Below are 12,201 nucleotides of genomic sequence, written 5' to 3' on the forward strand. Positions count from 1 at the left end.
GGGGACCGAGGGGAGGTTCTCGCATGCAAGGATTTTGAGTGTTAAAACTGGGGCAGGGCTTCCCTGGTGGTGCAGTGGTTGAGAGTCCGCCTGCCAGTGCAGGGGACACGGGTTTGTGCCCCGGTCCGGGAAGATACCACATGCCGCGGAGCGGCTGGGCCCGTGAGCCATGGCCGCTGAGCCTGTGCGTCCGGAGCCTGCGCTCTGCAACGGGAGAGGCCACAACAGTGAGGCCCGTGTACCGCAAAACAAAAAACAAAAAACTGGGACAAGCTGGCCACCCTAGTTAATGGCGGCGTCCCTAAGAGAGCAACAGACGAGCTTTGCACTTCAGCGTTCCGATTCCTCTTTCTGAGAAAAGAAGTCCACCTCAGGGTCAAGTGTGTGCTGCGAAAGATAGTTTATGGAAAAGAAATGCGGAGTTGCATGCCCAACAAGAACTTAAAGAATGTGACTTCAAAGGGTAACTAATCAGGCAGGTGAAATTAGAAAATTCCAAGAACAAGTTTATACCAGGGCCGTAGAGGTCAATCTAGGGTTACATGGTTTAGGTCTCTGCTCTAGCACTGGTTCCCTGTGTAGCCTGGGGTAACTCATTCCCCCTCTCTGGGTCTCAGTTTCATCCACTAAGAAATGAGAGTTGAATCGAAGGGTGTGTAGCGTCTTTCCTGTTTCCCCGTCCCCCGACTGCTTATGCAACACGGATAAAGCTACAGCAGAAGTACACCTTTTCAGCGCAGTTAGAAAGTGAACCCACCTTCTGTTTTCCGAGCAGCCATCTCCAGGTCTCTCCAGGCTCCTCCACAGCAGCATGAGCATTCATCATATTCGGGAACACTTCCCTTTGCTGTCCTTTAGTGCTCAGAGAGCCGAGAACTGACGGTGCTTGGTTTTGTTTTTTTTTTTCCTTAAGACTGTAACATGCGGACAAATCTAAATGAAACTCTATTTCAGATCCAGCCTTTTGGTTACAAGTGGTTTCCTCCCTCCACGCAGGGAGCCCACTTAACTTTTCGTTTTTCTTTAGAGAGACAAAGAGCCTCGCCAGCCACCCACTGCCGGATTCCTGTTAACCTTTCATTAAGCCCGCTGACACCTGACTTCAGCTCTTCATGACTTAGTTCAACACATTCCCATTTCAGTGGGTCCACCTGGCTTCTGCCAGGTTCCTTAAGGTTCCTGCCATCTTCTCTACTAGCAGCTTCCTCCGCAAATGCAAATAAGATCCTGCATAACTAATACAGGGGGCAAGGGAAGATTGAGCTCTAAAGGGGTCGGCATTGGAGAAGCATCCCAACACTCAGGTTGCCATGGACCTGAGTAAACTAAAACCCATTTCGGACCAACACGGGTCAGCGTCTCAGTTTCAAATGCTTGAAGTGTTAAACGAGGGCCATCCCTGTGAAGTATGGGGTAGTGGTGAAGAGCCTGGAGTCCTTCAGGCCTGGTTTCCAGACGCGGCTCTGTCACAGCGGGTAGGACTATGTGACCTTGAGCAAATTTCTTCACCTCTCTCTGCTTCTGTTTTCTCGGGAGTAATATATTGTTTCATGGGGCAGCTGTGAGGATTCAATGAGAAACTGCCTTGATGCACTTGGTAGAGGAGCACCCAGAACACAGCAAACGCTCTTTAAGGATGGGATGTTATCCATTTCTTTTAGTCTAGAAAGGCCAAGGTGGAGGTTGCAGAATTAGGTTGCTTTAAATCCTCAAGGTTTGACTGTGGTCCCACCATGTAAACATCAACTGTAAGAGCCCTGTCGCCATCAAAGTCCTTCCTTGTGGTAATAAAAACACGACTCTGATTCCCTTCTACTGCATTTCCCTGGTGGGTTTTGTCTCATTTAGATTTTTAGGCTCCTTAAGGGAAGTGATTCTCTCTTCTGGGCCCCCTACGCAATAGATACTAGGGAGTTGTTTGTAGACTGCTACCAACTCATCCTGAATGCACAGAGAGGGAAAGAGGAACAAGTGCCCCAGCAAACTCCGCGGATCAAGGAGTCTCAGTATAGAAAACCATAATTCAAAAAGAGTCATGTACCAAAATGTTCATTGCAGCTCTATTTACAATAGCCTGGAGATGGAAACAACCTAAGTGTCCATCATCGGATGAATGGATAAAGAAGATGTGGCACATATATACAATGGAATATTACTCAGCCATAAAAAGAAACGAAATCGAGCTATTTGTAATGAGGTGGCTAGACCTAGAGTCTGTCATACACAGTGAAGTAAGTCAGAAAGAGAAAGACAAATACCGTATGCTAACACATATATATGGAATTTAAGAAAAAAATGTCATGAAGAACTTAGGGGTAAGACAGGAATAAAGACACGGACCTGCTAGAGAATGGACTTGATGATATGGGGAGTGGGAAGTGTAAGCTGTGACAAAGTGAGAGAGAGGCATGGACCTATATACACTACCAAACGTAAGGTAGACAGCTAGTGAGAAGCAGCCGCATAGCACAGGGAGGTCAGTTCGATGTTTTGTGACCGCCTGGAGGGGTGGGATAGGGAGGGTGGGAGGGAGGGAGACGCAAGAGGGAAGAGATATGGGAACATATGTATATGTATAACTGATTCACTTTGTTATAAAGCAGAAACTAACACACCACTGTAAAGCAATTATACTCCAATAAAGATGTAAAAAAGAGTCTCAGTATAAGAATTATATATTTATTAATTCATCATTCTGTGACTTCCACTCCCCACCCCCTAAACCCTTGAGTCTCAAACTAGCTGTCTTGTTCTAGTTCCTGGCCATGTTCTGCTTGCCTAGGACATTATTTTTATTTTTTTGCCGTACGCGGGCCTCTCACTGTTGTGGCCTCTCCCATTGCGGAGCACAGGCTCCGGATGCGCAGGCTCAGCGGCCACGGCTCACGGGCCCAGCCGCTCTGCGGCATGTGGGGTCCTCCCGGACCGGGGCACGAACCCGTGTCCCCTGCATCGGCAGGCGGACTCTCAACCACTGCGCCACCAGGGAAGACCTAGGACATTATTTTAATACTAAGTGTGAGTGTTAGTGCCTGTAAGTGGACACACAAGCTTCCATTTCAGTAGAGGCCACGTCACTTCCCTCTGCTTCACTCCTCCGCATCACCTGCCCATCCTGAGTTTGCCACCCCAGCCTTGGGCAGAGCCTAAGGGTGCTTCCTCTATGCCCCCTTGGGTGGGAATCAGGAGATAGGAATCTCACATCTGCATTGGGAAGATTCCTCTGTCACAGCATGGAGAACAAATTGAAGACGGAAAGGAGTGAAGTTGGTGAGGGTGGTTAGAAGCTACCCTAAGAGTCCAGGCAGGAAGTAATGCTAGCTTAACCGAGGGCTGACAAGGAGCCCACCCAGACCTTGGGCACTGGCTGCTGGAAACTCCCACTGCCCCGATGGCCACACCCACCAGCACAGAGCCCTGGTCACAGGAGAGTATATTCTTACAATCTCCATCCTCATATTAGGGGTTATTATGCTTCCATAGTTCTCAAACTCTAAGGTGCATCATAATCACCTGGAAGACTTGTTCGACTACAGATCACGGGGCTCCACTTGGGAGTTTCTGAGTCAGTAGGTGTGGTGTGGGGATGAGAATGTGTATGACTAACAAGGTCCAGGTGATACTCAGGCTGCTGGTCTGAAGTGCCCCGTTTGAGAACCACGCAGCAACAGCAGTGGTTCTCAGCCCTGGCTGCACATTAGAGCCACTTGGAGCATTAAAAAAAAAAAAAAAAAAAATCAGATGCCCAGGCCACACCCTAGACCAAATTACAAAAGAATCTCCTAAAGGGTAGGACTCAGGAATTGACATTTCAAAATATTCCCCAGATAACTGCAGTGTTCAGCTAAGGTTGAGAGCTACTAGGCTAGAGGGTCCTGGAGGCCATTACCAGTTGTAAAATACCACAACTACTCATTTAAATGTTTCTGAATCTGACCAAGGAGCTGCAGAAATAAAGTTGGGAAAAGACTGAAGATGGCCCCTTGCAAAACACAAAGATACTCATTGAGCTGAGATGTTCTGTTTGGGGGGTATGGTATTTGCTGTCGGCTTTTCTAGGCAGACCCGAGTTGGTCATGGCACTGGTGGTGGTCGTTTGGGAAGGTGGTAGGCAGCATGAGCTAAGTTAGGATGGGGAGTCTCAGTGACCCGTGAAATATTAAAACCTGTTTGTACAAGGTCACCTAGTCCCACTCCATTTTCCAGATGGGGACACTGGAGCCCTGCACCTGCCTCTACTGCCCCACACCCACCCACCCCCAGTTTCTAAATTTGAATGTAACAGGCTGGTCAAGTCATTTCCAGTATTTTCAGTTAACACAGAGGAGAAAGTCAAGCTAAATAAAGAAGCAACCAGTGTGCTGCTAATTATTTCCTTCACTTAGTCCAAACCTGCCACTCACCTCGGCACCGAAAGAGTGAGGCAGAAGGCATGCTGCCCTGGGCAGGTCGTTCTCCAAGTGCTCAGGTAAGAGGGGGATGTTTTTATTAACTGCTGGATCCGTGTGAACAGTTCGAGGAATCTAGAGGCTGTAGCAGTCAAGTCATAAGACTGCTTTTTTCCCCCTCTCTTAAAAGTAACGTCAAGAGAGTCGAAATATAAAGTATGGTTACCTGGAAAGACTGTGCACTTATTTCATTAAGGCGGTTACTGCCCCAAACATACCAGGAAGTATTTCAGACAAATTTCTTTCAGCTCTGGCTGACGCTCCACATTTCTGCCCAACCAGAGGCCTCTCACTCAGGTGCACATTCTTTCCATTCAGTCATCAACTGCTTGTTTTAACCTCTCTCCCATGGTTCCTCATGCTACTAGCTCTCAGAGTAGGTTTAAATAAACCTATTCTTATTGAGGAGGCAATTACCATGAGCTTTATTTAGAGAAACTGATCTGGACCGACTCACTGTCACATCCATGTGCCCGCCCTGCTTGAACATCCATGTCATTCACCACAATTTTCTCTGATGAACTCTTGGCTGTTTCCAACATTAAATTCCCCAAGCAAGAATTAAGATGTGACACTATGGTCACCTCTAAAGATACTCAGGTGTGAACAGAAAATAATAGAAAACCTAGACATTTTAGAGGGGAGTCAAGATGATGGTGTGTTTCCATGTCGTTTCCTGCATTATTGATGACAATCAATACATAATATATCACCAATATGTTATTGATGACAATCAATAACGCAAGGATGTTCGTACCATACCCAGAGTGGGGCCCTGATTTCTTAAAGCTGGGCAGAAAAGGACAGATACAAATGCATGCAAGGCAAAGGCAACTAGGGTAGGGAAGGGACCAGAAATCATGCTCCAGAAACAAGGCAATTTAGAGAAACATGAGGTTCTCCTTTCAGTATCTGGAGCACTGCTACCAGGTAGAAGAGAGTTTAGACCTGTTCTGTGTAAGCACAAGTTCAACTAGGACCAGCGGGCAGATGCTATCTGGACACAGACTTTGTTCTAAATATTTCCAAGTCTCAGAAGTGCCCTGAGATTGAATGGACTTCCTTGGGTGTGATAGTGAGCTCACCATCACTGAAGGTGTTCAATTATACTGTGGACGACCACTTAGCAGTGACGCTACACAGATTAAACCATGAGAAGGTGTGGTCTCTAAGGTAACTTTCGCTTGTGAAACTAAGGCAAGACTGGATCAGTGACACCAAGGCAACAGATGGTTTTTAAAAAAAAAAAAATTCTAAGACTTATTTTGATAATTCACACATCATATCGTCATCCTCAATCCTAAGAGAAAGGGGCACGTTAGAGTGTGAAAAGACCATCTTCATTTTCTCTTTCGTCGAGTACATTTTTACCTTCTCCAACACTGTCTAGCCTGTAAAGAGAGAAGAGAGGCCAATGATGAGAAACACCAAGACCAGGAATGAATGGATGCTGGTAGATTATAAAACACCTAATCAAGGGCTGTTAGAGTTAAAAGGGCTCAGAGTCCATCCAGTCCAAGCCTCACATTTCACAGATGGGAAGACTGAGGCCACAGGGGATAAAGGGCTTTTGCCAATCTATTATAATAAGGGGATTTAAAGTTTCTGTATTAGCAAAGTATAAAATCATGATCTAAATGTGTTTATTTACCAAGAGGATCTCCAAGTACGACTTTGAAAAGTTACCTTGCTAACCTTTAGTTTCCCTACTTGTTAATATTTACCTGTTAATATAGATATTGTGGTATTGATGCAATTATTAAGTGAAAGCAAGGTCTTCATCACAGTTTACACCAAATCTTTTCATTTCTTTACCAAAAAGCTATTTAACAGGACAGATATCCAAAATCCCTTTCCAGAGACTCTTCAAATTATTTAAAAAACAAAACAAAAAACTGCTCCCATGGTCTAATTTGCCAGAGGAATTAAATCCCAGGAATGATACTATACATGTTTTTTCATTTTCCATACTGCCAACTCTCCTCTCAGTGAACTCCAGTTTAACAATGACCTTTTAAAGTGAGTCACCCAGAGTGGAACAACTAATGGGTAGAATGACATATCACCTTCATTCTTTTGCATGCCATACTTCTGTTAATGCAACCTGCCACTGTATTTGCATTTTGGACAAATATCACAGTGTTAACCAAGACAGAGGTTAACGTGAGCTGAATCCCCACATCTTTTCCACCTCTAATGCCACATCTCTCCAACCGTGTATTTAATCCGAATACAAACACAAGTCATTAAACCACTGAGTAGTATCTAATCATTTGTAACAGCTTGTACGATCATTACAACAGTCAGTCGTGCAAGATGAATTACCTGGTGTGTTTCTGGACACAATTGGTTTTCATGACTTTCCCTGAAAAGACAAGGCCAGGTTAGAAGCAGAGTAGATGTGCTTATGTGAAATGCTGGGGGAGGGACAGAGCAACATTATGAAGAGCTGAAGTGGTCCAAAGGTGGGAACTTAGGAACTGGATATGGTAGAGAAAGCCACTCCTTTCCCCAGATCAGATGATTGCTTCTTTAGGGCCCTAGTTACTGCTCATCAATCACAGAGTTGTTCCAACATTGTGGGCAATGGTGTTAAGCTGCTTTATTCTTTTGTTTTTTTGTTTTTGGCCGGGCTATGAGGCTTGAGGAATCTTAGTTCCCCGACCAGGGATTGAACCCAGGCCCCGGCAGTGAAAGGGAGGGCGACTGGAGGGCCAGGGAATTCCCTAAGCTGCTTTATTCTTGAGTTATTTGAATTCAAGTACTCACTTGGGTTTTAAAACACTTCCTTAGGACATGTACCCATAATTTCCCAAACTGTAACATGCCTTTGTATGAAGGTTAATGACAAACTTCCACTAAGCTCCACATTTCCTTTTGTAGTGTTCACTAGGGATAGATGTGGAGACACACGAGTTTCCCTGTTGTTGCTCAAACAGGCTGAGATGGTTACTACTAGTCAGAGCTCCTCACTTACTACCGGTTTCTGTTAATGACAACAGAACAATTTTTTCCCCATTTTTACAGGACCAGGTGCTACGTGCCTATACTTGGCATGAAAACTATAAACCCCGGTTCATGATTTCATTTTGCAATGTTTTAAAACTTTTTTTTTTTTTGAAAGCAGGGGAGGGCAGCCACAAGGTCATGGACCAGCTCAAGAATCTAATGACAGCTACGGACCCTGTCCTCCGAAAAATGCAAATATGAATGTACAAGTGCTTTTCCACACGATTTTAAGGGATTCACTGGTCCCCTGAGGTCCATCTGTGGACCCTAGGTTAAGAAGTTTTACTTTAAGGGAACAAATAAGAAGACCAGGGTGATTCACGGCTCTCTTCCTGGGGCATTCCTAGCCAGAGGAAGAGGCTGGGTCAGGGTTTCCTCCACCCCAAGACAGTGATAAGAATAGTACTTCCCACTTAAGGCAGTCAGGAGCATGAAACGAGTTAGATATGTCAAGAATATAGCATCAGGACTGGCACAGAATAAGTGTCCAATAAATGCTGTTCTTTCCCCAAATGTAAACTCTATCAGGGGCATGATGCTCAAAGCCTTTAGCATCTTGGGGAGAATGAGTTTACCTCTAACCTCCTTGATGGGGATGATGAGGGCAAGGATAGAAGTGGGACTCTAAGGAATGGGGAAAACAGGCAGGAAGCAGAATCCATCCACTCCCAGATCCCCCTGGAGTTTCCAAAGCTCTGAAGGGCTTCATCCCACCTGGTCCTGCCCTCCTTACCTCGAAGGAAATATGCCAGAAGCAATGCCAACAGCACAAATCCCAGGGAGGGAGCAACGATCATGAGCAGGTTGTAGTTGTTGGTCATTTTTATCTGGTGAGACACAGGGAAGGCGATTGGGTCACTCATTTCCGAACAGCATCCTCCTGTGAGTTTCCCTTCACTAGCACACCATCCAGTGACCGGCAGCTTCACTGCAGCTCACCACCTTTTCCCAATGTGTCTCAAGATCAAAACAAAGCCAGCCTTATGAATTAGACTTTAAAAAAAAAAAAAAAAAGTGGAAAATCTGAAACATTTTACCCAGACCCTTCCCTAAAATTTTCCTAAGTCTTAAACACCAGGCAGTTGGGTTGTGGGGTGTGAAGATTAAAAAAATAACTGTCCTGTAAGCTGTGCCCTCCACTGTCAGATCTCTTTACTGGCCATCGCCTAAATCCTTTCAGCTCTACCTACACCTGTGTGTTAGTTCTTTTCCTGGCTGACTTAGACTTCTAGAGGCAATAAGATGAAAGAGAAGGTGGAACTCAATTTCAAATTTTCTGCATTGGTGGTTCTCAAAGTGTAGCCAGGGGACCCCCCCCATGAGATCAAAATGATTTTCAGGACACATTATTCGCCATTTTTACTGTCATTCTTTCATGAGATGTACAGTGAAGTTTCCCAGAGGTTACAGTTATGTGACATTTGATGTGAAGGTGTCAGTGCTCTGATAACATAATATGCAAGATACGAGAACCTCTATCTCCTAATGAGCCAGACATTAATGAGACTTGCAAAATGTAAACCAATGCCACTTTTCTCCCTAATATTTTTTCATTCAGGAAAATGTAGTTATTTTTCATAAAGTATTATTTATGTTAACATGTAATGGGTTTGTTATACTTTTTTAAATGAATTCATATTGTTTTTAACGTCTCAGTTTTAATTTTTATGAATATAAAGGGGTCCTGACACCAAACAGTCTGAGAATCACCGCTCTGCAGGCAGCATCTAGTTCCCTGGGGGCTACACCATCTCCCATTGGCCAGGCCAGGCTCCATCCCCTCAGCTTCCTGTCCCTTCTCTTACAAGGCAGCAGAGGCAGGGCAATAATCTCTCTCTGAGGAGAGAGAAGGGGAAGAAGGAAGAATGAATGAGACCTTCACGTTTCCCTTATATGTTGTCTATACTACCTGAAGGTTTTACATGAAGCAGCGTGAATCACTTTCACAATAATACAAATGAATGAAGGATAAGCTCAGAAAATAAGAGGAACGCTGGTGACAGGTGTTGATTCTGTAGAATGTCACTAATTCTGGGGCAGCAGAGGGACCACATAATAATTACAATGTTTTTATTTATACTTCTTTTTTCTTTTCAAAGCGTCTGCACATATAGAAGTAACGATATCAACATTATTTCTGCCAAGAGTACAAGTCTACAAATTCCTTCACTGTTTCATAACAGTTGCAGTGTATTTTTCCCTTAGATAGATCTGCTCTCCCAGTCCATTTCCACAAAACTTTATTGTGGATTTTAAAACTGTAGGTTATATACTTCAAAATACTTCACAAAAATTTTTACCTGTTCTGATTCAAATCCATTTTGCACAAGAAATGGCGTCTCAGATGCTGGGAAGGAGAAAAAGAAGATAATGTTTATATTTCCTGTGGGAGAATAAAATGCAACACCCTGAAATAGACCCTTCAGTTGATGTGTTTAATCTTTCAATCCCAACTTTCCTTTTTTTGCATAATTTATTTATGCACATTTGTTTTGGTATGTTTTTATCTAAAGCTCATCTGCTGTCCAGTATTATCCCACAGGAGCATCTCCATTTTATAGATGGGTAGAGTGAGGCATTAGGCCAGGAGGCAATTGAATCTAAATTTTCTTTAAGCCCCAGTAATGCATTCAGGACTTTTCTCCAGCAAGAAAACCTGTCAGTCTATCAGTTAACAAATATTTATTAAGCATTTATTATAGGCCATGCACTATTCTAGCTGTACCATCGACCTTCTCAATGGAGTTTACAACTTAGTACAGAAAACCCAATTTAAACAAGTAATGTAAATAGTTGTAAAAAAGCAATTGTAAAATATTCTGGGAAGAAATAGTATAAGGTGTCAGAGGTACATCATAAGGATGGCTGACCGGTTCTAGAGGGTCACATCCTTGAAAATGTGAAATTTAAGCTGAGACACGGAGTCATGGATTTATAACTGATAGCTGAGTTCAACAAGGGAACCATACTGAGAATCTACCAAGTACTAAGCACAGTTCTGGGCACCAAGAATGCAGAGATGAATATGGCATGGTCCCACCCTCATGAAATTTACAGTACACTAGAGGAGGGAGAGCAGAAGCTTATTTCAGCCTAACAGGCCAAAGGTAAGGATGCAGGATGGACAGGCCGCCGGGGAGGGTGGGCAGAGGGAGAGGCACTTAGCCCCATGGTAGTTCAGTGAGTGCTATCAGAATTAAGCTCCGTGAAGACACTGTCCCTCTGTGCCCGCTCAACAGTGGGACTCCAACACTGCCTGACACATACTTGGTGCTCAATAAATGTTTGTTGAATGAGTTAACACCTGAACTGAGTTAAGGTTGTGTAACAACAAAGCAAGATGGTAAAGGCATTTTAGGTAGAACATCAGCAAAGCTATGGAAACATGAAGCAGGATGGTTCCCGTTGTTCAACCGGCAAGCGTCTGTGCAGGTGTAAAATGAGAAGTGGGGGGGTGGCAGGGGATGGCATGGAGATGGGCAGGAACCAGTCACGGAAGGCCTTTTGTTTCATGCTGCTAAGTCTCCCTTTAGTTCTGTAAGCAGTGGGAAACCACAGAAACGTTTCAATCAGGTTATGATCCAGTTAGGAGGATAAGAGAACAGCCAAGAGATTACTATCTACCTGATTCCAGGTCTGAAATTCAGAGCTAGAAGTGAAGGGAGAGAGACAGATTCCAGAAATGCTTAGGAGGGAGATCAAGAGGATACGGACATTGAATGGGGGGTGAGAAAGAGCTGAGTCAAAGTTTCCTCCTTGAGAAAGTGGGCCATTGCCTGAACTGTCCCCTAGGATTGGGAAGAGAAGCAGCAGCAAGGCAGTGGGAGAAAGGCAAGGAGCTCAGATTTAGAGTCGCTGAGTGTAAGCTACCAGAGGGACACTGCAAACACTATTTGCATAATAAGCAGTTGACTGATTTGAATCTGAATCAAAGTCGGGAAAAGGTTGGAGCCGGAGATACTGATTTAGGAGACATCAGGATCCAGGCAGCAGATAAAAACCTCAGAGTGTATAAGAAACCCAAGGGCTACATGTCCAGAGAAACAGGGGAGCAGGAATCCTGAGAAATCCTAGCACTTAAAAGGTAGGCAGAGGAGGGGCTTCGCTGGTGGTGTAGTTGTTGAGAGTCCGCCTGCCGATGCAGGGGACACGGGTTTGGGCCCCGGTCCGGGAAGATCCCACATGCCGCGGAGCGCCTGGGCCTGTGAGCCATGGCCGCTGAGCCTGCGCGTCCAGAGCCTGTGCTCCGCAACGGGAGAGGCCACAACAGTGAGAGGCCCACGTACCGCAAAAAAAAAAAAAAAAAAAAAAAGGTAGGGAGAGGAGGTGGAGGAGAAGGAAGAAGAAACAGGGCAGGGGCCAGCAAGTGAGAGCAGTGTCCCGGGGCCAGGGCAGGGGAGAATGTCCAGGAGGGATGCAAAGTCGTATGTGCAATAAAACCTTCCCATAGAAGCAGAACACAAAGCCACACACAGAGGAGGCCCGAATGTAACAAATAGGGTAATAATTATTGAAATTGATCGCTGTTTCCCCCAAGCTTCTCTGCACTCAAGGCAAAAGGAGAAACCTGACAGGTTTTGTAAGGTTCATAATTTGGTACAAGAGAGCTTATTCGTTCTACAGGGAAAGTGACTTGTTGAATGCCTAGGAGCATAAAACTCAGAGGGGGATATTCAGCATGTTTTCATATCCTACAACTTAGTTAATGTTGTTTTTCTCTCAGCTATTATCCCCTAGAGCTGGA

At 44.7% G+C, this 12,201-nt stretch overlaps 1 protein-coding gene across 1 annotated transcript in view; it reads right to left on the minus strand.

The window, feature by feature from the left end:
* Window positions 1-2,918: 2,918 nt before the first annotated feature.
* TIMD4 (T cell immunoglobulin and mucin domain containing 4) overlaps window positions 2,919-12,201 on the minus strand; it is a 36,766-nt gene continuing 27,483 nt past the window's right edge. The window contains exons 6-9 of the mRNA XM_089909615.1: window positions 9,758-9,804; window positions 8,191-8,284; window positions 6,774-6,813; window positions 2,919-5,839 (exon numbers count right to left, since the gene is read on the minus strand). Coding sequence (XP_089765741.1) covers window positions 5,767-5,839; window positions 6,774-6,813; window positions 8,191-8,284; window positions 9,758-9,804 — 254 coding nt within the window. The 3' untranslated portion in view covers window positions 2,919-5,766. The remainder of the gene's footprint in view (window positions 5,840-6,773; window positions 6,814-8,190; window positions 8,285-9,757; window positions 9,805-12,201) is intronic.

The sequence above is a fragment of the Delphinapterus leucas genome, chromosome 3, assembly GCF_059928025.1.
Source record: "Delphinapterus leucas isolate spDelLeu-1000000601 "Yukka" chromosome 3, BTC_Dleu_Yukka2, whole genome shotgun sequence".
Taxonomy (NCBI): domain Eukaryota; kingdom Metazoa; phylum Chordata; class Mammalia; order Artiodactyla; family Monodontidae; genus Delphinapterus; species Delphinapterus leucas.